The 27,622-nt window shown below is 40.6% G+C and overlaps 2 protein-coding genes across 3 annotated transcripts in view; one reads left to right on the top strand and one right to left on the bottom strand.

The window, feature by feature from the left end:
• ora1 (olfactory receptor class A related 1) overlaps positions 1 to 27,622 on the bottom strand; it is a 261,847-nt gene that overhangs the window by 191,253 nt on the left and 42,972 nt on the right. For both annotated transcript variants that reach the window (XM_042509176.2, XM_088069134.1), the window contains exons 3-4: positions 9,895 to 10,054; positions 8,284 to 8,489 (exon numbers count right to left, since the gene is read on the bottom strand). The gene's annotated coding sequence lies outside the window, so the exon portion shown is untranslated. The remainder of the gene's footprint in view (positions 1 to 8,283; positions 8,490 to 9,894; positions 10,055 to 27,622) is intronic.
• On the top strand, positions 133 to 27,517 carry LOC121950820 (hematopoietic progenitor cell antigen CD34). The gene is made up of 8 exons (XM_042496938.2): positions 133 to 351; positions 15,008 to 15,115; positions 15,584 to 15,831; positions 16,614 to 16,703; positions 19,027 to 19,147; positions 20,490 to 20,542; positions 22,106 to 22,255; positions 24,742 to 27,517. The coding sequence occupies exons 1-8, from the start codon at positions 273 to 275 to the stop codon at positions 24,928 to 24,930; spliced, it is 1,038 nt and encodes a 345-aa protein (XP_042352872.2). The 5' UTR covers positions 133 to 272; the 3' UTR covers positions 24,931 to 27,517.

The raw sequence follows: 27,622 nt of genomic DNA, 5'->3' as shown, positions 1-27,622 counted from the left end.
CCATTCTCCTTCCTTCCCTCCGTCTTCGAGGGGTGGGGGCACAGAGGAAGGGTTAAAGTAGCCAGTGGAAGACAGGGTGTAGGGCTGGGCCTCAGGACGGGAGGAGGGGGGGCTGTATAAAAACTGACAGAACACAAGTGGTGCTTTATCCACCCTGTCCCGCTCTGGGTAAGAGGAAACCCTTAACTGCTCTGGCTCCACCAGCTTCACCCTTTTCTTTTCTGTGCATTTTCACTCACACCCGTCGGGACGTGTGCACGCTCAGGACGAGAATGGCAGCATCATCTGCGCAGAGAGTTAACGGGCCCTGCAAAATGTTGGCTTTGCTTCTCATCGCCTCAGTCTTAAACGGTAAGTAGTAAAAAAAAAAAGCTTAATGCAAAGAGGTCTCTGAGATTGTATGGCCAACTACAAGGAGGGAGTGAGGGAGGGCCAGGAGGGGTGGGGTTGGAGTGGAGGGAGTGTTTGTTTGAATGGTCTTTGAGTTGAATCCAGGTTTTAACCCTACAACCTTTATATTCTCTGGAATGCTAACACACTATCTGCGGGCTTAAAACAAATCTATAACATTTGAGTCTTTAAATGTTTTGAAAAAGGTTTGATGATGTTTTTACTCCTAGACACAGACAGGAAAACACTACTGTTGAAAATACCTTGGCAAACAAAGGAATCGTTTTAGAGAGAAAGGTTTTACTTACATGCATAGGGAAGTCTAAAATGATGATTTGGAGTTAGAATGTCTTTTCTGAACTTCACAAAATGCAGCCAAAAGATAACTTTTTACATTATCTCATTAATTTCTTTCATGCCTGTCACTCTTTTGTAAGTTTTACTTATTTGTGGACCTCCCTCTGCTGCTATGTTTGCTATTTCACTGACCCGATTCCCACAACTTTGAGAAATGTGTGTATTTATATTTAGCTTTGCAATGTGAGGCCAGTTGAAGTGTGCGTGCGTGAGAAGAGGGTGTGGAGTTTGGTTGTAAACGTGCATTTCATACATGGTTGTGTGGCCGATATAGTAGCGGCTTTATTGAGGCATCGCAGGACTGATGCTGTGTAACTAAAGACGGCATGTGGCTCACATGGCTGAGCTGATACACAGAAAGAACTGACTTCAAATTATTTATCTGGAATGAAACTTTATCTATTGTCCTTGTTAGAAAAAAAAAAATCAATACCTTCACATGATTTTATTCTTAACAAAACAATGGGGTGTGGCCAATTCAGACTTAAGTTCTGCTTTTGCGTGCAAATTTTGCACAAAGGCAAACACTTTTTTTTCAACTTTTAAAATTATTTCCCCCCCAAATCCAAGCCAATATTTAAGTCCACTTTAGTTCAAACTGAGTGAAGTTTAAAGCTGGTGAGAGGCAATCAAGATCTATGCAAAACAAAGAGCAAACAAAGCAATGAAAATCTGTTTTTCTGAATGCAACACTGCTTTAGTAATTTGCTTAAGCATTGAGATAAAGATCAATCCCAGCGTGTGACTGCGCATGACTCAAGATTTACCCCATTAATTGTCTGCAGTGGCAAGCAGAAAATTAAGAGATGGATCATGTGGAGAAGAGAACTATCTGTGAAACTTTTTAGATGGATGAGCAGCTTCATCCTCCCATAGTGGCTGAGCCAAGTTTAAATCAAAATAAACATTCAGCAAGACTGCGATGTCAAAAGAATGAACTAAAGCTTTACCGTCATCTGCAGCGCTCTCTGTTGTGGCTGGAAATGAACCACACTCTGAATTGCTTAACTCAAACCTTCTGTCTTGTTCATGGGATATATAGCTTATGGGAATGAGATCATCAGCATTGAGAGGCCGCTGCTGCATCTGCTTTGGAAAACAAAACTGCCTTGATTTCGACCTATAGATTCTGAACCAGAGGCTGCAAAACTTTCTGTTCTGCAAACCTTCTCTTGCAGTGTTTATCTTCCATGGAAATCACATCTTGTTGAAACAAAACAACTCGAAACATGTGACGAAACGCAGTTGGGCCAAATGCGCCTGTCAGAAAAGATGAACAGCAATGGAGCGGATATCAGATGTAATACAGATGGGAAACAGAGCAAAGACAAAGAAGACCACTAAAGTTTAACAATATTTCAGCTGCAGGATAAACCACCTGTCTCCTGTGTCAGAGAAAAATTACCTCTTGCAGAATTGTGTTGTCAACCCGGGTGATGGGAGCAGGGCAGTTATGTAAGTTGAGGAAAGATGGGCAAACTGTACAACTTGACTGTGATGAGGTCAGAGCAGATTCACAGATGTTAGAGAGCGTAACGGTTGCCCGGACAACCAGGAGGGGGGTCTTGGTAGCAAAGGCTAAACAGGAGATGATCGAGGGGAAAACCCCTGTCGAGAAAGTTTAACAGACTTCTTTTGGAAAAGATGGTCACATGCACAGGGACAGAAAGATGCTTCTTTGCTGGCAGCGATTTGACTGGAATGTCTCGTTCCAGGAAGATTGCAGTTCAAATATATGAAAACTACACTTATGAACAATTTTCGTGATATAGCTTAAGCCCTGCCTGCACTGTGAAGTGGTTTTAGGAGGCTCTCTGGTTAAGCAACAAACCCTGCCCGATCTCACTGCCAACCTCAGAGCATGTAATTATGTAAATCATTGTTTGCGCAGTGCCCATTGAAGTAACGGATGCACCAAAGAATGTCAACAACAGAGCGTTCATTCCTCTCATGAAGAAAGTGGCACAGAGTGAGCCAAGTCAAATCCCAGTGTCAAGTGAGCCAGCGGTGGCAAGTAGACATCTGGGCACGCATGCACGCACACACCCACACAAGATCCTCATTCACTTGGGATAGTGTCTTTCATCCGTACTTAATAGGAGAAAGGCTGCTTTTTCACTCAGCTCTTAGTGTCTCTGTCTTTGAACTGGTTCCAGCCTCTGTACTTTTAGACTCTATTTACTTCACATGTATTCAAACACAGTAAGCGATGACATGGTATAGCCAAACAAGCTGCTTTGTCAAACAACCAGACGGTGCGGGTATGTCCCCTGATATATAAATTAGATACATGGAAGGGAAGTCAAAGCCAGAGTATCAGATGGCAACATGTACTGTAAAAACTTAAAAGCAACTGATGCTCAAAAGCAGAGTACGAGGCACAGTCCCAAAACATACTTTACAACTACCGTTTAGCCCTTACCCATCTGCTTTACACGTTCACGTCTGGGGGGATAGGTGAATTCTTGTCGGGATAGAGGGATGGAGCAAAGTGTAACAGCCAGAGGCACACTGCCAACCCAGTGCTCTGAGAAACCACCCGCGTTATGGCTGCACGAGAAACAAATGAAACCCACAAATGTAATTTCTAATTTAATAAAGATTTAAAAACTATGTCGACCATTGTATTATCTCAGTTTAATGTTCTTTCAATGTATTTATGTTCCTTTCATAAGAAGCATAACAAAAGAAACTGCCAATATGCCAATGTCTCTGTAGCTGACTAGCTAGCTAGCGTTACATTGTTATTGCTGATTTATGCATGACACTACCACATTTTGACTTGGGATGTCAGTTAGGTTTGCTTTCGATACACTGACACCCATTAACTGGTAAATAACTGGGTAAGTTTTAGGGGGAAAAAAATGGCTGTGCAACGCAAGAGGCCTGTCCTTTTAACTTTGATCCTCCATTTCCCCAGTTAGCTTTAGCGCTGCATTTCAAGGCATTATTTTTGTTGGCTTTGCTGACTGAGCTGGTTATGCCTTCCAGCGGTAGAACGTGTTGCTGGGTAAACATTGTGCCCACCTTCCAGTCCACCTCCAGGTTGTCCAAGTGAGCACGCGGCTTAATTTTGACTGCAAATCCCCTTTAGCATTGTTGACAATGTTCCAAAACACTCGCTGTGCTAATCCTGCTTACAGTGCAAACTGAGCTCACAGTGATAACATTGTCAACAGTGCTACAGGGGTTTGACGGCTCAAAACTGAGCCACTTACTCGCCCGGGCATGCTAAGGGGGAGTTGGAGAATGGGCACAATGTTTCCACAGCAGGATAGCGTTACTAGCTGTAAACGCCAAATGTGTGGCATCACTAGTTCTCTATCAGACCCAGGTGATGCGCAGAGCAGGAAAATTAAGTGTAGCAAATTTAACCAACAGGCCTATGCGTATCTGGTCAAGACTATTCCGATTAATGATTTAATGACATATGAGGCCCCAAATTTAACTTAAGCCCGCAGTGAATATTCTGCACTTGTTACCACTCCTCCTGTATCAGCACAAACTTGCAGTTCAAGAGCACGGTTTGCTAATTTTAGCCTACAGAGCACCCCTAGTGGCTTGGTAATGACGATGTGTTCCTATTTTATTAGATGACTTGTTTGATCAAGTGATAGCGTAAAACTTCAATTGTGAACAAATCACGAGCATCCTGACAACTGCAAAGGCTGCCTGTAGCCCATGCAAGAGAAATCACCACAGTAATAGATGATGGCATTTTGGCAAGATCACTGTAACACTTGTGTCTGTTTACGTAAACTCCAGCGTACTGATGACATGAAAGGGTCTTGTATGGATGTTCGGTTTCATAAGGGAAGTTTCCAACCACTACCCCTTATTACACTGTTCAGAGAGGCAAGGTGGCGCTCAAAAACAACAAACATGTCTAAAAATATGAAATCAATTGGTCTTAAGTGTTGCATATTGACAAAGTGCACTCTTAAGTGTCTAAATGGGCCATTATGGTTGTTTTTCACTACCACTGCTGGATGTGTGTAAGTAATTACACGGGTAGATTTTTTGAAAGATACAGCGTGTCTCAAATTCTCTCTGGACAAAATCAATGTTGAGCCTCTGAGCTATTGACGCCCATATCTGCCTCACTCTGCAACAGGATCTCCTAACGGTCTACCTGCGTACACTCAAACCAGACAGGCTCATTCAAGGTAAGACACAAGGCAGTGAGACTGTAGTGGGCAGTTGTGAGCGTGTGTGGGGGGTGATATAATGCTCTCAATTGAAAGCAGATGCCATGTTTCCTGATTGTGGTTCCCCAGAAACAGGCATCATGCTTTCGATAAGGGGCTGCAGTGGCCTCGGGGTGGGGCTGGGTTGAGCGCTGCAGCTGGGCAATGCTGGGTGAAGTAAGTGCTGCTTCCACGGGCCTGATTGAAACCATGAGTTCCAGTTGCTTTTCTGCCAAGAGAGAAGAATGGGCTGGGTTCTGCTATTAATCGCTGTGACAGGAACGACTGGGGAGGGGGGCCGCAGTGGGGGGGGTCAAGATAGTGGGGTCAGCAGTCTGTTGTTTCAAAGAGGGTAGAGTTGCAGAGCATGTTTAACCCTGAGGGACTCGGCTCCAATGTCACATTCCTCGGCACGCTCTTAACTCTCACATTCAGATTGTTAAAGATAAAACTAAGATATTAAATTATGAAATCACTGAATGAATGATGTTTCCATTAACCAGGAAAACCAAAATAAGAGGGAACCACATACAGAACTAAACAAGAAGGAAAAAAATATCACAGCACATTTTTTTTTTGCAATATACTTGCACAATTTCACAATATGAACTGATTAACTCCTGGAGCTGCATTTGAAAGAAATGAAACCCAATAATTATTTTTCTGCCAGTTCTTGTGGTGCATTTTCATATCATTTAGAAAATGATATGGTTCAAATAATAGTATAATTATGGGGGGGCAGAACAACGTTGATGATTGCACTAATTGTTTTGTCTCCACCTTCAGCTCTACTTTGAAAATCCATGTTGGGGTGAGTGCGGGAGGGCCGGGGTGGGGCGGAGGGGGTGTGCACACTTGGATCAAATTTCTATCCAATGGATGCCAGAGTTTCGTCAGTGAACCTCTAAAGAGGCACTTTGACATTACAAATTTGAGGCACGTCCAGCAGCAGAGAAAGGAAAATTACACTTGATGATAGTTCAGTTAGGCGCTTTTGCAATATTTCTTCAGTATCACAATCGCTCAGAAATGCTTGAATAATTGTATGTGATGTCTTAGACTGTATAGAAGGAATACAGTCTCTTTTAAAAGAACTCAATCCTACTTGAATACTACTCTGAAAGCATTATGTTTTGTAAGTGATTTATATTGCTGGTTGTTGACCTGATGGTGATCAACCACCATGCAGGTCCCAGGGTGGGTCGTTTAAGACTCACATGGTGGGCCAGCTGTACTACCCCTTCCCGCAGACCCCACTCAATCTGATATGTGCAAGAAAGTCATAAATACAATACCCTGTAGACGGAAAGATAAGGAATATTTCCCTGGGAAAAACCCTGGAAGAAAGGAGATTTTATGTCTTAGGTGTTTACAGAAGCTTCTCATGGCTGGACAGACTCACACTCTCAGTTAAAACAGCTTCAGATTTATAATGAAAAGATGTCTTTTGGTAACTACTGCATGCTGCAAGTGGCAGCAGGGGTGCTAGTACCTCAATCATTGAAACTTAAGGAGCGTTTCCAAACATTTTCAGTATAAATGAACCCGTAACCCGTACGGACATGTAACTAGGCATTTTAAAAAGTTTCGTGTTACATTCCAAATTCAAAATATTGACAGAAAGATTTACGTTTTTTTTACTGTAAACGCATATCAGTTCCTAATATCGATGACTGGTCTCATTAACTACCGATGATTGGCCCTGAAAAAAAAAAAATATTGGTCAACCCACTAATATATGCATTACCTAAAAAATAGCCGATAAACTAAAAAATAGTAATCCAACACTATTTATTATGCATCAGAATTAATTATTAGTTATTCTCGGACAAGGACGTTTAAACTTAGTGACAGACATCTGTGACTCCCACTCACTCTCAGCTAATGTCAGTTATCCGCAGACCAGCACGACTGAAACTGGACCAGTGACCACATGTGACAGGCTTCAGATATGCTAGCAAGATGTGGAAAATGTCAAGCGCCTGGAATGGTTTCAAAATCTGTGAAGATGACCCCCAAAAAGTCAAGTGCCAGATATGCCAAATCAAATCGACATATCACAAATCTACAACGAGCGTGGCAAATCACGCCACATCTGTTATTGAGATCTCAGTCATCTTGCGAAGTTGCTTTTTTTCCTAGCCATTTTGATTAATGTTGCTGCAACCTGAATGCAAGTTAAGTCCCAAATTAACTAATAAATCCATCAATCACAGACATTTTTCACTGAAGCTTCGATGCCAAAAAAATGGTATTCAGGACAGCCTTTTTTACGTCACTGCTCCACCCAGCTCTAACTGTATTTCCTCTTCACCAATGATGCAGAGGAACGTCTGCACCTCGTTGTTTGTCCACAGAACAATGCTGTGTGCCAGCATTTTCAGAACAAAGAAGAACAGGCTGGAGTGTGAAGAGTCTTTGTTGCAATCCATTGGATACTTAAAAATAGCGGGTTTGTGCACTGAGTCTATTTTGAGCCAGAGTAATGATTCTGCCCTAACCAATCAACAGACAGTGGTGTTTCTAAATCTACCTTAGAGTATTGGATCAGTGTGCTAGGTACCTAAACAGAGGGGTGTTGAAAAAACATGACAGAATGAAACACTTCTGTTGATACCATCAGCAACTTTTGATAGCAGAATCACAAAAATTACCGCTCTAATGTGTAACAAACTGAACTGGACTGGGAACTGGAAACTACGCTTTTGACACGGTGGTCTACAAACGTGCGTCGCCCATTATCACCTCACCATGCCCCATTACACTATACAAAATTTTCCCCAACAAAAGCAAGGAGAGCTTGGGGGCCCAGGGGTGTTAGGCCATATGTTTGGTGTCTGTCCCTGGTGAACATGTACCTCAGGACTTCTCTGGAAGCCAGGCTGGGACTGGAGTTCAAAGTCATGTGGGGGTGTGCCCATTTCAAACATCCAACAGCTGGTTCATGTTTCATGTACAGGAGGCACAATAGAGGGTGCACAACAGAAGGTGTACAGTAGCCGCAAATTAATGGGGGCATTGGTTGCATTTAGAAGTGGGCATGCAAAGTTACACAACATCTTGAAACAGTGAAATTTTCTGCCCATCTGAGGAACAAAACCAGTCAGTGAGGTACTCTACTTGCAGAGTTTTTATGCTTGAAGTCATTATAGGGGCTTAAGAGGCATAAATGCAAAGATGTGCAAAGAAGACACATTTAGTCGTTACATGAATCAAGCTTAAAGACACTGAAAGCAGGCATAGCTCTGAGGCAGTGCAGAGAGTAGCTGTTACCATATGGCTCTTGGCATGTTGCTTTACATTACACTATATATTGTAGGAGGTATTCAGGCTGAAGTTTACATCTTACCTCGATACATGCTTGGGATTGGCGTGCGTGACTAGAAGGGGGGTGAGCAGACAGGGAGGGTGGGGAGGAAGGAGGGCGCTGAGCTGCAGCCTTGTCCTCCTCCAGAGCTCGCTACATTCCTCCATCCGGAGTCCCAAGAGATGGGGGGTGCAGGGTGGAGCGTTTCGAGACCGCAGCCGTCACTCAGAGGAATCTGGTGGGAAAATCTTCAAGAGAGGAATGGAGTCAGGGCCCCGGCTGCAGAACATATGGAGTCAGGGCTGATTAGGTTCGTCGTGTTTGTGCAATGATAGCAAGACACACGCCTGATGACTGATATCTTGGCACGCTTCTTCGCATGACACAAAAAGCAGGAATGAAAGACAAGTCTGCGTGTGTATCAGCGGTGGTGTCAGGGTCGGGGGCTGTGAGCATCTCTCACGTACAGCATGTGTGAGAGGAATGGCTCAGTCACAAGTACATTTGGGCACCAAAATCAGTACTTTTTAAGGGTGCCGGCCCAATTAGATCATTATTACAGCGTACAGACTAACATTTAATCATCTGTTCCACATTTCAATACCTGAAAGCTCGTCTAGGTGAAAGAGTGCGTTTTGGCATTGCGGGTAATGAGAGCTGATCATGGCCAATCCAGATAATTAAGGCAAGTGGTTCCATACTGGTCCATTGAGGTCCAAAGGTGAGTCACTGGACTGCAAGTGACTAATTAATGTGTCAAAGTACAAGTATAGTGTTTATTTTGAAGTACAATGAATTTACGGCACAGGGCTTTTGAAGTGAAGTTCCTCTTTATTCTGGCAATATGTTTTATTTCTTTGTGTGCAGCGCCAATATGTTGCTTGCATTTTGCTAAACAAAATCAAATATGTGGTAATATATAAAGAATGGGACTACAACTAATAACTAAGCGAAATCTGAACCCCAAGACTGGATCAGTGTTACTCATGTGTGCAAGTAACAAAAACACCAGCTCACTGCAAACTCAAGTCTCAACTGTGTTTCACCTCAATCTGCAGTAGGGACACACGATATTGGATTATTTGCAATATGTTGATATATAAGAACTCACTTGGCCGATAAACGATATCTATATATTTATATATTATTTATATATTATTTTATATATCCATATGTCCACTTTTTTCAACAACTAAACTAGAGATCACCATTTCTCATCAGTATTATGCATACTCTTATTGTGATGGCCAACCAGCAGATGGAGACATTAAATACAATGCTTTTAATGTATGTAAGATCCATTCATTGTGCTAAATAAGAAAAATACTAAAGTAATGTAAACCAATGACATGCCGATATTATCATGCATCCTAATCTGAAGCATGTATTTATGTTTGAAGTCTGTTTTTTGTGGGGTTTTTTTCAACAAAATTGTCTCAAATGCAAGGCTGCTGCCCATTAAAGAGGCACTGAATAAATATATTTTTGCATTCTGCAACCCAGGAGGATCAAAGCTTGCTCAGTAATTTGTAATCCCAGAATCTCCCTTCACTTTTGGCCAACTGAAAATACATTTTTGTTATAAGAGAAAGAATAAAGTACAGGAAAAAAAGTTCTTTTAGGAACTGGTACCATTTCAAAAGTGAACAGTACCTGCCTTAGTCACAAGAGTGAATAATCAGCTTTAGCAGTGGCTCCTGTTGAGTGTGTCCTGTGGTGGCCTTGAGGTGGTGACAGGCTCAGAGGTCACACTGTCAGGAAGTGTGGCGACTTCTTGCAGGAAGCAGGACTGCAGCAAACACCGGGGACGCCACTGTATCAATTACAGCACAAAAGGTTCAGGTCAAAGCTACAGTTTCATCTAAAACGAAACAAGAATGCTACTTGCAGTTCCTCTTAATACACAGTAAAAAATATTAGCAAAGCAGCAAAAACTTATGGTTGTTCTGTAACAGGACTTGACGTAAATCCAGTGTTTGCTTGAAATTAATACAAACCAGACTTGAAGCTTCTAATGAAAATACAACAATAAAAAAGGCGGCCACTCAGATCATGCAGTATTGTTTCTGTAAATGTTGGTCATAAGTGGCAATTATATGCAAAAATTTCATTCCATCTGGTCTGTCAGGGATGTTTGTTTGCTTGTAGTGAGTGATGTCTGGTCAGAGAGCTGGACACAATTCACTGGTTGTTTTGCAAAAGAAAAACAGGCTGTGTGTTATTGTGTCTGAAGCAGCATGTTTTGCTATATGAAAATGTAGCAGCCAAGTTTTACAAGTGCGCTTAAGGTGCCATGCCATCATTAGCACAAGACTAGTAAAACACAAATGCTTTTACAGAATGGTTTTAAAATCCTCCCTAATCCTTAAATGTATGCTGGGCCATGAAAAGGGAAATTGTGTTAATACCAGTGTGGTTCTTTTAATTTTAAAAGAGAAATGTGATTTAACTTCCACTCACTCACCACAATGTCTCCCCAATATCCCATCAGAGAATGCCCAAAACCCCAAACTGTGACTGAAAACTAAACAAACCCATCAGCCACACCATCATTCTTTAGACTTTTTCATTTTGCAACAACACAGCTTTTTACCCTGCAGTCCACTACAAATCACCTGATGACAGAAAGTCATCACAGAGCAGAAACAACACATTTCAGCCTCTGCATGTTCACACTCCTGTGTGTCACATTTGTATGAGATGACCTGATTTACGCCCAAACATCTCACCCATTTTGAACCTCGTCCTTTCCAGGAAAATAAACAGACAGACCACACAGAGACGGGTGAGGGATGGCAGCTGGAGGCTACAAGCTGCAGATCAGGGGGTCTAACAGACAGACTTAACAAGGTTAGGGAGTCCTTGACCTGTCGCTGCGACACACCCACGCTAATGCTCCTAATGGTAAACTATAGATGGGGAGGATAGGGAGACGAGCAACGTTCTGGCTCCATTGTGAAACTTGAGCTCGTCTACAAGAGAGCCTTTTATTGTAGGTTCGACAAGGGTAAGGAAAGTGCAAAACTGCCTTCAGTGAATAGTGGTTTCTCATTGAACTATTTAAAAAGTGTAGAATTATATGCACGGTATGACAGACAGCTGCAGAGGACAGTTGCTGGCACTAAGCATGCCAAAACTGAAGACCTCCTTGGAGATGACTGCCCCACCTGCTAGCTCTGGCCGGCACACACAGTGTTTACTCTGTATTTGTGGCACCTGTCTGTCACAGTGATTTATCTGAGGAAGTCAGCGGACGTGTGACACAGAGCCACCACTGTGTGAATATAATGTGTGAAAATCTCAAGTAGTGACTAGAGACAAACATGAGGAGACAAGAGGGTGTAACAGAGGTTGGAAAACAACTCATGCTGTACTAGGAAGGGAAAAGGAGGCAAAAAAGATTAATATCCCTTTTCCACAAAAATCTGCTCATATGCTAGTTTTTTGACACACCGAAACCCACTTAAAATAGGTGACAGACTCCTTTCACATTGCCAGTAGACCTGAGCCATTATTACAACTCTATAGTAGACGAGTATGCCTTTTTAAAAAAAATATTTTCCCTGGTGAACCAGATTTGATGTCACAGATTCGCCGGGAAAAAAAAGTATTTAACAATAGAGAGCAGCATGGAGGCCAGTGAAAATGTTGTGGTGGTTACTCATTTTTTCTCACTCAGTCTCTATTGTAAGGTCAGTGCGAAATAAATAATTTTTAACAATGTTTGAGCCCTGCTAGGATGGAGACGGACAGTATTATGCAGCGTGGCATTATTGTATCACACCAGAAAAGAGGCTAAAATTAGCATGTCTATCCTGGTGTTGTATTTCTTTCACTGCTCACCGCAGCAGAGGAATCATTTATCCAAGAAGTGAGTACTGGTTGTAACCTTTCCCATTAAATTCCCATTATAATAGTATGGTTAGCAGGTCTGCTTCATGTGCAGTGGGAAAGGGGATTAAGTTAAAAAAAAAGTTATCCTGTAAAATATTTGTTTACATTAATCTTATTTCTAAACTCAAAAGCAAATATCGGTTCAAAGGAAAGGTGCATAAAATTTAGAGCACTTTAGAGGCATTTAGTGGTACGGATTGCAGAATGCAACCAGCTGTAACGCCAGATTAAATTACCTTAAGTGTTTATCATGCAACATGTTTTTGTTTTTATGGTCAAAATAAACAAACTGACCCAGTGATTTAAACCAGTAAAAACACTGAATAAGGCAGTTTCACATTACAAATCAGTGTTTCTCTATGCTATTTACTAGTCCAGCACCTGCTAAATGTGTGCTCACCTTTTTCCTAGATAACCTAGGATGCAGACCTTCAGGAGCTTTTTACCAGCAGCTGAATTATATGCTGAGGTTTCTTTATATCTAGAATAAATAGACCCAGTGATTAAAACGGGTAAAAACATTTAAAAAAAAAAAAAAGCAGTTTTCCATTTTAAAAATGTGTGTTTTTCCAATGTTCTGGGAGAGAAAGGGCTGCAAACTACAATGGCTGAAGTGAAAATGCAAAAAAACAACAATGAGATTGGCTCTATCATGAGCCACTGTTTGTTTTGTCTGCTCTGGGCTACGGTAGAAACATGGCGGTGCAACAGCAATCTCTACCTGCTAACCCTATGTAGTGATACACTGCTCATGGTAACAGGTTCATGATACACTGATGGTAACATACTTCTCATACTATTCCATTTCTGCCAGTATATATCCTTAATTCCTACACAATGGACCTTTAAAACACAGATCATGCTATTTTTTTCCACACTTCAAACTGTCCAATTAAATGAGCTCAATAAATTTAAATATACCTGTAATTTACAGTACATGGTAAAAAATAATACAGCGCTCACACATCTAACAACATATGTTAAGATTATGTTTTAGTGAACAGTGAGGAATGACAGTGAGAGAGTGAGAAGTAATGAGATCTGCAGCAGAGGTAAGGCATTACGGGAATGTTTTGAGCGTGAGGTAATGCTGTTGTTGTTAGACAGAGAGAGGGAAACCTGCGTAAAAGGAATGCATGCTGGGTATTCTGGTTTGACTCTTGGATCTTACCCTTGCAATTCGACCTGATCATTTAAGGCTTCAGCTCATAAGCTCAGTGACTGCAGGGTGTGGCAGCATATTTGACTAATTTGCACAGAGGATAAAAACGTGCCCTGAAAGTTATCCAGGTTATTATAACTTTGCAGTTTAAGTCATTTACAGCTGAAAGAACCTGAGAAGAAATATCCCATTAAGACTTTGATTAAGTGTTGCAATTTATCAAGGACTCTCACCCCAAAGTCATGCAGATCCCTGCAAATGGAAAATGGTATATAATGGCCTGTTACATAATTCAAACATTTGGAAAAAGTGATGTTTTCAATGGCATCATTACCTGGCACCTTCCAGCAGCACATTTAATCAGGGCATTCAACTGTTGAACAGAGGAGATGGAAAATCAGTCCCCTCACATTAATACACTTCACTTACTTATTTTGTGTGTCCAATCCGTGCCGAACCTGCAGCAAGTCACTGTGACCACAATATCTTTAGAAAAACCTCAGTGAGGAAGATTACATTTCAAAGTGAATGACTTCATGATCCATGGATCTGAGCACATCAGTTATCTACTGCAATCAGATCTTTTAGCTAATCTTCCATCTCTGTAGTGGCCCCTAGGGACACATAGACCTCTAACTGTGAGCTCACACACACTGCATGAGCTCATGCATTAGGATGATACTAAACGTTCAAGTGCACTAGTGAAAACTACCGACCATCTGAGCTCTGAACTATACCTCACATTACAACCTAATCGAATCATAGCGGCAGAACTACAATGAGTTGATGAAGGATAATAGCTCTGATTCTTCTGAGTAGTTGGACTTAAGTAGCTTAAGTGAGCACTCCAGTAGAGTGACAGTAGAGCTCACCTTTTTAAATTTTTTGCTGGGTCCATTATGCACCTGTAATAATGTGATCACACATTGTCCACTTTGGTACCTGTGAGCTTGCTGTGTGCAAGTTATTAACATTCAGGAGCATAATTTCTTCACTTTTTAAGAAGGCAGTATTGGACCCATCCATAATCTGAAAAGCAAATTATATCATAAAAATCTGTAGAAACTACAGACACTAGAACATCTTTTAAAGGTCATTGTGAAGGATTTATATTGGCAGAAATGGAATGTAATAAAGTATGTTTTCTTTAGTGTAAAATCTCCTGATACTAAATCTGAAAATGTTCATTAAATTATGTCAGACCAACATTTACTGCCATTTAAATGCAGAGCTGCTCTGTGAATTTTTTAGAAGCATAAACTTATTCAATTACTGCCACAACTGCACATCAATAGCATAGGTTTTTAATGATGCTATGTTTAACAGGTTTTAGCACAGAAATATCCAGAGTTGTGGAGACAAGTGCATACGAAAACTAAATCAAACTCTTTTTTTTGTGATTGACGGTTCATTTCAGTCTATGAGGTGTAAACTGCACCCCTCTGAACACAGCATATCATTGAAAAAAGGAACATTTGTAACTATTTGGCAACTCTAAGCCTAGTAACACATGAGCAAATGTGTTGGTTTTAAATGGGGAATCTTTGGACCAATATCTTAAATTTGTTTTGAAAAAATCTTTTGTTTCCAAGTATGCTATAATGTCATTGTGTTCTTTCACATCTAACAATATGACATTGTACCTATAAGGCAATATCATTTATAATGTTTATTGTGTCAATTACACTAAGTCTTATTCTGTCTTTACAGCTGGAGTCAAGGCACAGGAAGAGGAAGTTCTTGCAGCGACGGCGCCAGCTGTGGTAGCAGATGCATACGTACGAGGAGACATGATTCCAAGCGCAACTGAGGGTCCTGGTGAGAAACGCTGACTGGCACTACCACACATTTATAGAAATATTTTGCAAATTTACTTGATGCATTGATTTATCAGCACTATATGTTTGTTTTACTTGTGACTGAATTAACTTCACTTACAAAATTAATGAAATCAAGGAATACTAAATTCACAAAATGATCATCTGTTAATTAATTGGTCATGTCATGTGACCATTTGACATCAGTAAATCTGTATCAAAACATGTGTTAACAAACTCTCAAGCAGCCTACGCAGTATAACCCAAGTCTCAAGTCTTATGCTCAGTATTTCCCAAACACCTGCATTTTCACTTACCCCATACTATTTAAAACTTATCTATGGTCTCTTAAAAGCCAGACTCCAATACTAAGGTTTTTAGGTTTTCACATAAAACACCGCATACAACAAAACAATACTACAATGCACTATTCCAATATCTAACAAATCTTCTTGAATTGCATCTGCAGCTGAAGAGCCAGAGGATCCACAAATCCAGGTTTTCCCTTCTGTGGGACCTCTAAACCCGACTGAACAAAGTACAGCAGCACCAACAACAGCAACAGCTACAGTGGACGCAGGAGACAGTAATGACAGCGGCCCTGCAGCTCCAGAGGAGTTCACAGTCGAGGTACATACTGAGGCACCCAAAGTTGCGGAACCAGAAACCCCAGCACCTATACCTTCAAGAGGCGATGGTCCCAACAACAAACCACAGGTAAGATAAAGAAATCCCTTTAGATCACTCAGTCTGTCAGAAAGTAATGTAGATTTAAGGTTTCTGGTTTGTAATTTGCAGTCTGGTTGGATCTGTAGGGTCACATTGAGAGAAACGTTATCTGATAGAAACTGATAAAAGACATGATAAAAATCCTCTTTAAAGTCAGCTGTTTTATCCATTTATAAACAAAAAAAGCAGTATGCGACTGTTTATTTACGTTATTTAAAGATTTTCTGAGCACTCATTTAAATCTAGCTCAGTGTGAGGTTTTTGTGTTTTGACTTAAACAATAGCGCATGGTGTTTCTGCATCCTGCCTGGAGGAGAGAGAAGGAGAGGAGAGCAGTGCAGAGCTTGCTACAACCACACTCACCACACCACTGCAAGTGCTATGAAAGCCCTGCAAGAAAAATCCTAACATGAAACTCAATCCGCTAAAAAGCTGTGAAGATGATGGAAATAAACACTCAACGAAAAACATTTCATACATATTACTCAGACACCGCCTGCACCGAAGCAACAACGACTAGAGTATACTCTCTTAAATGGACAGAGACACCCTCAGGACAGCGGAAAGGCCAAAAAGATTGAACAGAGGGTTTTTCATTTTATAGTAGTAGTATAATAACAACAGTGTCATACTGTACCGTCATACTTTGAAATCATTCCAAGAAACTCTCTTACCGTTGCATAATTCTGTGAACTGTCTACGACATAAAGCAGTCATTAGCAGTATGGTAAGTCATGGAATAATTAAGGCATTTTGGTTTCTCTTTGCAGGTGGTACCGGATGATATTGTTTGTGTCAGCAAAGAGGCGGTCCAGGACAAAAACGCAGTCAATCTAAAACTCAAGGCCTCCTCCAACTGTGTAAGTTCAGGAAACACCTCCTTCTGTCTGCCAACGTATCTACTTCTATGTACTATAGAATACACGTCTGTGCGGCTGAAGAGAAAGACAAAAAGATACGTTTTTGCTTGAAGGTAACATTTCAGTGGCATTGATGCTACAGCAGAGTGTGAGTAGCAAACAATCCTGCAGGGGTACAAAATATTTATGCACATTTACACATAAACCAGCAAACTGCACTAAAAAGGAAAATAGTCTCTTGGTTTGGTCGCTTGGTTTTGATGTCAGTCCCAGTTGGCTATCAGCTCGCCAAACATTAACTCATCTGGAAATTTGTCCTTATTTAAGAGGCAGTGATTGTTACATCAGCAATGCCCATAAATCGGCAAAGCTAGAGAAAAACTGTGCCCATCCTTTTTAACTTCTTCTTCTTATGGAAAGTCCATGAGATCTGTGATGCCTGTAAGCCAGGGCATGCTGTAAGGGCAGAGGGAGCGAGGCATGATGGGTGGGCTCCCCGCTGCTGTAGAATGTGTGATGTATAGATGCCCGAAGCAGCAGCGTGGGTGTGTTTGTGTTTGGAAACACAAATTCTCCAGTGTCTCAGGATAACAGCTTTGAGGTCTACAGGAATCACAGTGCAGCAGCGCCAATGTGTAGGTCTGCACCCACTAGATGGGATTTCAGCTGGCTATGGCTCTATAGCCTCAGCAGCAGATGCATTATTTAACATTTAAAGAATGCATAAACCGCTGTAAGCAGCAGAAGATACAGCAGAGTGGTCCTTGTGTACTCAGACAAAGACATCCACAATACTCAGACAATGCAGCCATATTTTATAGTAATTCTGAGTCCATTTTGCCCTCCTGTAAAGATCCAGTGTATAGGATTTAGGGGGATAAACTGGCAGAAATTAAATAAAAGTATGTTTCCTTTAGTGTTTAATCACCCGAAAATAAGAATAAATGTGTTTTTGTTACTTAGAATGAGCCACTTGTATCAAGGGAGTGGGTCTTTGAACTGACATATTTCTGCGGTAGCTCAGAATGGATAAACCAAACACTGGCTCTAGATAGGACCATTCACATTTTTGCATGAGCCACTGTAGTTTGCAGCCCTCCCGTAAACAAGTAGCATGGGAAAAAAATTACCAATTTTTACATAAAACTGATTTATTCAGTGTTTTTACCGGCTTAAAACAACAGGTTATTTTTTTGAGATGAAGAGACCTCTGCAGATAACTGAGCTCCTGAACGTCTGGATCTTAAATTATCAAAGAAGAAAGGTGAGCACAGGTGCTGGGCTAGTGACACGCCTCCAACTTGCTACACGGCATCGCAGAAAGACCTATTGTTTTAACGTGAAACTGCTTTATTCTGTGTTTTGACTGGTTTTAATTATCTGGTCCATTTGTTTTGGAGACAAAGCAAATTCTGCAGATAATCCATATCCTGGTAAAAGCCTCCTGAACAATGAACAATGAAGGAATCGTTACGGGGAGTTCATGCTAGGCACATAGAAGAAGTTTCAGCTTGTTGCAATCTGCAATCCTCACCAATAGATGCCACTAAATCCTACACACCGCTCCTTTAAGACTTATTTTTTATGGTTTGGCTTTGGTCTTTTCTACTATGCTCTATCTCATGAGTCTATTTATTCTATTTGTTTATTGTTGTAATTTTTATTTATAGAAAATTAAATTCATTGTTGTCCGTTTTATTTACTTGTAATTTACAATTACACCATATGATATTCTTGATCTGAGATACTGTGTGAAAGGATGATGGAGTTGTAAATAAAGCAGGTCAGGCTGACATCTTACATCCAGCCCAGTAATGGAGAAGATCGTCTAGTGTCACAGTGTCTGCAATTTTGGTGCCATAGCAGAGAAAATGGTAAGGCTAAATGTCAGAATGTACCAACAAAACAGCAGATATAAAATGTCATAGCGTCTTAAGGCAAAGATTTCCAGACAGAGGTCACCGTGTCCTGCACATAGCTACACATCTAACCATCTCTGCAGTCCTGAAGTGGGATCAAGCACTCCTGCAGTGTGGCAGACATCAGGGAAAAGGTTGTGCACAGTGTAGTGACAGCCCTTATTGGATTAAACACAGAGAAAGATGAAGAAGAGAAGGTGAGAGGATTAGAGGTGTGATGGATTCAAGGTGATACTGAAGGCAGGTGTTGTGATTTTGTAGAGAGTTAATAAGTAGGGATTAGAGTTGAACATCACATTATGAAATCTAGAATTTGATCAATTAAACTGTTCCAATGTTAAAATAAAATTTTTAAAAAATAAAAAAAATGATTCTAATTATCTCTCATTTTGGTCTCCTTGCAGGAAGACACCAAAAAGAAGATTGCAAGTGTTCGGCAGGAGCTGTGTGGTGAAGACTGTAAGCTCGATATCTACCAGGAGGACAACTCAGATGAAATCATTGTATCTGGAAAATATGTGGAAGGTCAGTAACATTCTTGTGGTAATCAATACAATAAGGAAGATGGTCAAAGAAAACCGTTATACACAAAGAATACGTGGACAACATGTCTCCTACTTCTTCCTTCTGTACAAAAATAAAGCCAAAATATCCCAGACTAGGGTACTGCAGTCTTGCGCTTTTGGAGTCAGAGTGCACAGTAGCTATCAGACACAAAGCCACAGTATTGAGTTACACCCATCTGATCCATCCACATGCAGTGCCATTTATCGCAAAAACACTGATTGACACAGCCGTCAATCATGACGTAACATCCCCTTTTGATAGCATCAAATAACTAATTAAAATCAAACTTGTCAGAAATACAAACACTTGAACATATATTATCAGAGTGATGATAACTACCTGAAATGACAGAAATCATCTTTGTTTGATGTGTACTTTTACTTTTTAGTTTGGTTCATGTCCCATTCACTAACATAGAGGAGGTGGGGTTTTTGACCTATACTGCAGCCAGCCACCAGGGGGTGATGGAGATGTTTTGGCTTCACTTTGGGGTTGCTGTCATATCTTCTAAGTGTGCACTCGTTGCTTAAGGCCCATTGCGCCTTCTGCTTGAGGGGAAATAACTCTCCATAACAGCAGACGGCAGTAGTCTGTAATCATCATTCAAAAAGGGAAACCAGAAGACTGTTATAAGGGTGGTTAGCCAGTTAGCACATCAACTTCACAATCTAATGTTAAAAGAACAAATGTTACAAAGAACAAAGCGTATTTGCTGTGCACTGACAAGCAAAACGTTTAAAGAGCTCAATTACCAAAGAAACATAATTTTACCATATGAAACGAGACCGTTTCAATCTGACACCCTCGGACTTTAGCTGTTTATTTTCCTCACTTCGGTTGTGCTTCTTGTGTGCCGAGCTTAGCTGCCAATCAGAGTGATTTCATTCACCGCCGGGCTCCACCCTCTTCAATGCCAAATAGAGCCAGCAAGTACCGGTGAGGGCCAACAGTGCAGGACACACCGCAAAGACTAGGGCGACAGACGCTCATCGACAGCCCAACATCGACTGACGACCAACTGTCGGCTTGTTGTGTCAGGGCCTTTAAACCTCATAAGACTTAAGATGATATTCTGTGTTTAAGTCTCAGCTGAGCAGCCATTACGAAGCTGCTTTGTAAGTTTGAAAGTAACAATACTTAGTTCCCCCTAAACTTGCATTCATATTGACTCCACTGAAAATTGACTTTCATGGCAGTTATGATGGATTATCTTTTTCATCAATTTAGGGTGCTTCTCTTTTCACTTCTCTGTGAAAATAAATGTATCAGTAAAAATAATAACTTTTCCCTTAATTTGCAGATGATGTGGCAGGCATGGCCAACAAGTTTAACAATGACAACATCAAAGATAAGGTACAGTAACACGCATATTGTATTGTAGAAACTGGATGGGACTATATATGAGTTTATCAATAAAAACACTCAAAATTTCCATTGTAAGAATACTGTGTCAAGTAACACCCAAACCGACAGCTGGACAACCAGTAATAAAAGAGACTGCGAAGACCGGTTAACGCAGCCTCAAAAAATGCAAAAAATCTTGATGAAGCATTGGCATGTTTTTGACAGAATGACATGCCATTTCAAATAGTTGTTTTGTTTTTCAATAAAAAAGGATGTTCACATAAAAGGTTTTGTGCTCTATCTTAAATCAATCATTTTGTCAAATCATACATACTTAATTTCAGTAATATGTAACATCAGTTCCATCAATTTGTGTGTAGCATCTGCAATACTTTTCAACAAAATGTAAAGGGATTCTAGCATAGTTTAATGCCATTTTAAGAGTTTTTGTGGATATTTTGATGATTATCAGTATAATAATGTGAACTGCAATTATTTTGGCCAGGAAAATCATTACATAAAATTTTCCAATCACCCCAAGCCTACTGTAGAACCACTCTTCACAAGTATATTCATCTTTTCGTATCTACCAGTAATATAAGTGTGTACTGTTTACACTATAATAGTATTAAAGTAGTAGTATTGCATTATCTATATGTATTTTAAATGATTCAGTTTAGTTGGGAACTGAAGAGTCATGATTACATGTGTGATTGCGAGTCTCCTCTAAATGCATAATGTTTATATCTGTTCCAACGGCATGACCAAGACATGGACACTTAATGTCACATGTCCAGCTTAGCATCACACTATGCATGGTGCAAGGGCCAGCAAAATACACATTCAACAGCAAAAAGTGACATCCACTAGACTCAGCCACCATAAATTTGCTAGTTGACTCATAATGAAAGTAGACGGCAGAATACACTGGGGAGAAGCAAAACACTGCCTGAGTGTGTAGACTTTTCCAAAGGCTTCAAGCTGCCAGCCTGTCAGTTTGTGTGACAAACAAAAAGCCCACAAACAATCCACTTGTCAGCTGCAAAACATTTTTTCTACTACCTAGGGAGCAATCTGGGGTTATGGGTGTGTCAGTCACACCCCTCTGTCTCTTTGCATTCAACATACACTACATCTCCCATCTCACTCCACCATATACCGAATAATTGTATTAGTAATTTACCAGTGTTTCAGCCAAACAGCCACTCTTCATTATACTGTCTGCTCACTGGCATCTTTTTGTTTTGACACGGCCTCGAAGCCTCAGGAAACACTGCCAGTTCTGTAGGTATCTCTCAATAAACAAAGGCTCTGGGTGGGATCATTTCTTATCAAACTTTCAGTCATAACAGACAACAATAACCAGATAATAAAAATCTCCATCTGCCAGGATAACAAGTACATATAATGTACACTATTTAACATCTGCATCTACTGTTTTCAGGTGTGCCAGATTCAGTCTGTACAGTGTTTGATTATTTGTTTGGTTTGCTAGAGGCTGTGTCAGTCTGACTTGGTATAGACAGTGTGAACACCTGACTCATGTTATTTTGTTCTCTTTTTTGTGATCAGACTGATGTGGTGGAGGCTGTTCCTCGTTGGGGGAAGAACTCTAAGTTGGTCCTGGTTTCCCTGCTGCTGACTGGCCTGTTGCTGGCTGCACTGCTGGTAGCTGGTTATTATCTAAAGACCCATCGTAAGAACTCCAAAGGAGTCAGACTGGTGAGCAGATTATAAGAGGTGTTTCACATTATAAATGCCTACTGAGCCTAAAATCTTTTGTTGTCTGTACAAAGGGAGTTGTCTTTCACATCATACTGTAATCATCTTGTTTGAGTTGCATTTAACTGCAATCATGAGGTCAAGACCTTGCCCCTTGTTAGTGCTTAAAGGAAAACTCAGATATTTTTGAACCTGGGTCCATTATACCAGGTTTTGTGTCTAAGTAACTGATAGAAACAACCGTTTTTGAAGTTGGTCCAGTATCAAGAGAGACCACTGCAGTCACAGCGGTATAACAGGCTACACTGTAATCCCTACAGGCAATTGTGCACCACTCAAGTTATATCCAGTGCTTGTTTTTTTTTGCCACTGACAGGCTCAGATTGTTGTTACAGTTGTCTGGTTACATTACAGGGAGGACCTACAGAGAGATTAAACTTTTGCTGTACAGTTCACTTAATCAGGTCGGTTTGTAATAGTTAAGTCTCGTTCAAGCAGAAATCTAAAAATGTTCATCTTTGAGGTCTACCTACCTACCTAAAATCTCACAGACCTTTCCACACTGTCTGAATCAGCTAAATATTCATGTCACTGAAAATCTTTTAGATAACACTATGCTACGCTTTCTGTACTCAGTAAATTCTTCCCGGTATTAATTTCTCTAGCGAGTGTTTTTCATCATACTGTTAGCCACTTCTAACAATCTAAACACGTCGGTGGCAAAAACAATCACTTTTAATGGATATAAATTGACATTGTGGCTGCTGCAGTCTCTACTGGACCAATTTACAAAAACGCTGTCTCCGTTAGTCACTTAAGTCACACAAAATCATTAAAAAAATAGTCCAGGTTGAAAGATATCAAAGTTTCCCTTTAAAGGACAACATTATAAAAGGCATCATGAGCTGGCAATGAACCGACCACCTTTACTCGCCTAAGTAAAGATAATTTGGCCACACCATATCCAGTTTACCTATGAAATTGTAAACTGCAACAATTTATTTGAAAGCAAAATACATATGGATTTGAGGTTACATGTATGGTTATCCTCCCGTCAACTCCTCACTCAAGGGAGGACATGCTTGACTCACGTCTTTTAACTCAAAGCAGCACTGAGTGCTTTCTGCTTTCTCTACCTCAATCCCCTGCCAGGGGGCTACAGATGGTTTTAGTTGATTTTTTTTTTCAAGCTCATGACATCATTTCTCAAAGCGTTTACATATGGAGGCACTCCCACATGATAGTTTGGATTGAACAGATTGCTGAATTGCCTTTGTTTGGTTTCTTATTTACTAAGTAAGTGTCTGCCACAGGCATCAAATATCATCCTCAAGGTTCTTGCCGACAGCTAATGCACCTCACCAAACTTAAATGAAGGCTCCTACAAAGCGTTCATATTTTCAGCCGGAGGCAAAGAAAAACAACAAGCATGCACAGATACTGTTAACCTCCCAACAGAAAAACTATTACTTAAACCCTTCTAAGTTTACACGCATCTCAAACCCATAAACCCTACATTAACTAAAAATGCATTTATTTTTAACAACGCCCACAAAATCAAATCAGTTTTTCAACTACACACTTCCTTGCTTGTTTGCATGTCATATTTGAACATTAAAATTAAAGTTGTTGGTGCTAGATGTGTATCTCATAACCATTTCCCACCAAAATTAGAACATGCACAGGTAAACGAGCTAAAAAAAGGGCTACAGACTCCTTTCCCCTTGCCAGTGGACCAACTTGGATTGAAATTAGAGCGCTGCTTAGGAGGAGGCAGAGGGTAATAAGTGGTGCCGCTTTATTACACCTCAGCAGTTAAGGAGCTGAAATTAGGGCATTCACCTGGATGTTGTGTTCCCATCAATGCCAATCAGACCTGGAGGATATAAATACCCAAGTCGACTGCAGAGTCATTTCACCCAGGTGTGAATGCCGCTTGCACGCATTCCCATCGCATTGAAAAGTGAGATGTTAGTGTTTTTTTTAGTGGGCAGGGCTGGGCAAAATGGGCTGAAAATTCTATGGCAGTAATTTTAGGCTATATCTTGATAAACAATACGTATCTCGATTTTTTTTTTCAATCTCCTCAAAAGCACTTAATCAATGGTAGAAGTGGGAAACATATTGGACGTCACAATTTCAATGCCTTTTTTGCTGTCAAAATGTTGTGGGAATGACTATTTGTACTTGGAAAAAATATTGACACAATTTTATTTTTGAACAGTTATCAATAAGTAACGTAAATTTAACGACTATGTGGGTAAAGGCAAGTATCAAAACAAGTACAACTGTTTGATAAGTAGAGAAAAGTACATCAATTCAATATCACAATATATCCACTGTCTAAAACGATACAGTCTCATATCTTGATACAGTATCATGTCTATATATTGCCCAGCCCTGTTAGTGGGTTTTTTGTGCAGTGGGAATGAGGCTTTAGACTTGTATAGGCTCTGATGTTAGTATTATCTGTGTGTTTTTCCCAGGCTGAATCCTTCCAGGTGGATGAGGAGAACCAGGCCAACACCCTGGTGTCTGTGGCTCCTCTACCCCAGGAGCCTGTCGACAAGCCGACCATCAACGGTGAGTCTCCACCAGAAAATGGGACCAGCCCTGCCCCCACCACTAATGGACACTCTGCCACCCAGACCCCAGTGGCTGACACGGAGATGTGAATCTTGACACCTCAAACCTCCTGTTCTGCCCATCACCCACTGGGACACACTACCCACAAGCCCCTCTGCTGCCTCAGAGACTGTCCACACACTGAGACAAATTCAACATGAATCCATCAAATACTCCCCTCTTCCTCTGCTGCATCTCTCGGGACGATGATGACAACAACAACAACAATGGTTATAAGATAATGACAATGCCTGTAATGTGAAAAGTTTGGGATCACTGGCCTTTGCTGGTGTCAAGAGGAGCCTACACTCGCTGTGTTTGGGACTGAGACTGCTCAGCAGGGCACTGACTGGGATTTGTTAGCTGCCCTGACTTCAGTCTAGTTGTAACAGTCATTGTAGAATCCCCAAATAATGCCAAATATGTTCTGTTGATTCCCAACGGAGAAGAAGCGTAAGCTCTATTATTTCAATCCACGATTGTGGTGCAATGAAACCAATGAAACCAGGCAGTTGAAAAAAGACCAGCTTTTATACTGTTTTTAAAAGGACTGACACTCACTGCTTGAGAGTTTTCTTTTTCTATTGGATTCAGAAAATGTTTGTTTTCGTAGCCTTCATCTTTTTGCCTTAACTTGTTCAGACCTATAAAGTGTGAGACTGGCCAAAAAAGAAGTGAATGAAACCCAGCCAACACTGTATATGGGGCCCATGTGGGTAGTAAACGGGTTGAAAAATGGGCCATATATTGGACTGTCCACAAGTTCCATAATGGCACCATGCCAATTGCCCACATGGATGGGTTTACCCATGGGCCCCTGATAAGATGCCCTTTAGGCTTTGGTGGTATCCATTTTTTCATGCCTTCATACCTTCCTAAAATTTCACTGGGGTATATGGTATATGACGGTAAAAGTGTGCGGCGCTAAGTCCACTGTTTCAACAATCAGCAGCTCTGGTCTGGTCAAAATAAATCCTTAATTCACCAAGTACAATTTTAAAAACATACCGTTATTCCCCACGGTCTCTGCTGTTGCTTAATGGCTGTTTATAGTCACGTGACTTATCTATCTACCACAAGGTGTTGCTCTGTCTTTCAGCTCAGCTGCCTGTTCCATCAGTAGAGAAAAGAGACTAAGCTCTGCTGGTGCATGCTGTGCACTAGATATAATGATTTTAATAGAAAACAGACTGCCTGTATTTATGATAGTACATATCTTCCAAATACCCGGGTACAACGTATGCCATGATACCGAGCCTAATGCTCATTTTGGGCCCATACCCAGTTGGTACCCAGTTAGCCCTAGCATAACCAATGTAGGGCCCTCTTTGGTAAAGCCACTCATGTGAGCAACTGCCATTGGGCCATTATGGAACCCATGGACAACCAAAAATATTGTCCCATTTTCAACTCAAACAGGTCCCACAGACAAATGTTGGCTGGGAAAGAAATCCAATTTACTTAAAGTTAGCTATATTTTCTCAAAGATTGTCAAAAAAGTTGCCATATTTGTATAATTATTGCTTGTTACCATTGTTAAAATTCTGCATAAAAACCAAAGACCAGATTATATGGCAGTAGCACCGTCCAAAATAGATTGATAAGGTAGAAAGTAGCAACATGTTCTTTGGTTTTTACTGAAGAATGCAATAATGCTACCAAGTTATTAGAGCTGGTATCATTTAAAAAATAAGATACCAGTACCAATACCTGTACCCTAAAAGTGATACCGATAACTTTTTTCAGGCATTCAGGTGCATAAATACCAGACGCCACAAGCCTGTAGTATACCAGTACTTCACAATGTTTTGGTGGTAGTACACTGCACTCATCTTCACCACACCAGACTGGGTTGTAGCTGCTGTGGCCATGGGCCAATTGCACGCAGCATTAAATCAAAGAATGCTTGTGGTGGTTGGCTGCAGAAAAAAACATACAAAAAGTCTTATTTTCTAGACACAAAAAGGTTCAAATGCAGGTACTATTTGACTAGCGAAGTTCCAATACTACTTGGTACTGTTATTTCAGTAGACCCCTTAAAAGTATCGAGTACCCAGCCCTACAAACTTTCATAACATGGGAATATCATCTGAAAACTATTGGTATTTGCCTCAGTGCTTTGGACTGAGCATTATGAACAACTAAACCTTGACAACCACTGACCTTTGGTCAAAATTGGGATAGGTTGCTAACTACATTTCTATTTCTTTTTTTTTTTTGATAGCCTGGTGATTTTCATGATGACATTAGTGTACAGTTTTTTTGTTGTTTTTTTTTTCAAATAAATGCAGATTTTACTTCTCTCACCACTGTTTTTTGACATAGTGAAGAGTAGCAGCATTTTTTTAAAAATTCAGATAAAAAATAAAAAAAGACAAAAAAAAGTTCAACAAAGTGGGAGTCTTCAAGTTGCTGAGCTTGTAAACAAAAATCTCTGTACAGCATTCCCAAGAACGCCTTTATCTCCTTGTTGATATAAAACTTTTTTTTTTTTTTTTTTTACATCAATGGTACACATTTTTTAGCTTTTCTTTCAAACAACTGGCTGCTTTCACGATGTACTGCATGTGTAAATAAGCCTGCTTTCTCTGTTAGTAGTGCCTGTGCCTGATTCATAAACTGTGACTGTTGACAATATCTGTGTGGGTCGTCTTCAGCTTACTTCTGATGTGCTTACTTGATTTATCACAGAAACATTGATAGCTGTACACAGGAATACACAGCATAAAACAGTCATACTCT

Source organism: Plectropomus leopardus, chromosome 2 (genome assembly GCF_026936395.1).
Source record: "Plectropomus leopardus strain MGB_pleo_1.0 chromosome 2, ASM2693639v1, whole genome shotgun sequence".
In the NCBI taxonomy this organism is placed as follows: Eukaryota; Metazoa; Chordata; class Actinopteri; order Perciformes; family Serranidae; genus Plectropomus; species Plectropomus leopardus.
Note: the sequence above shows the minus strand (reverse complement) of the source record. Positions and strands in the feature narration are given on the sequence as shown.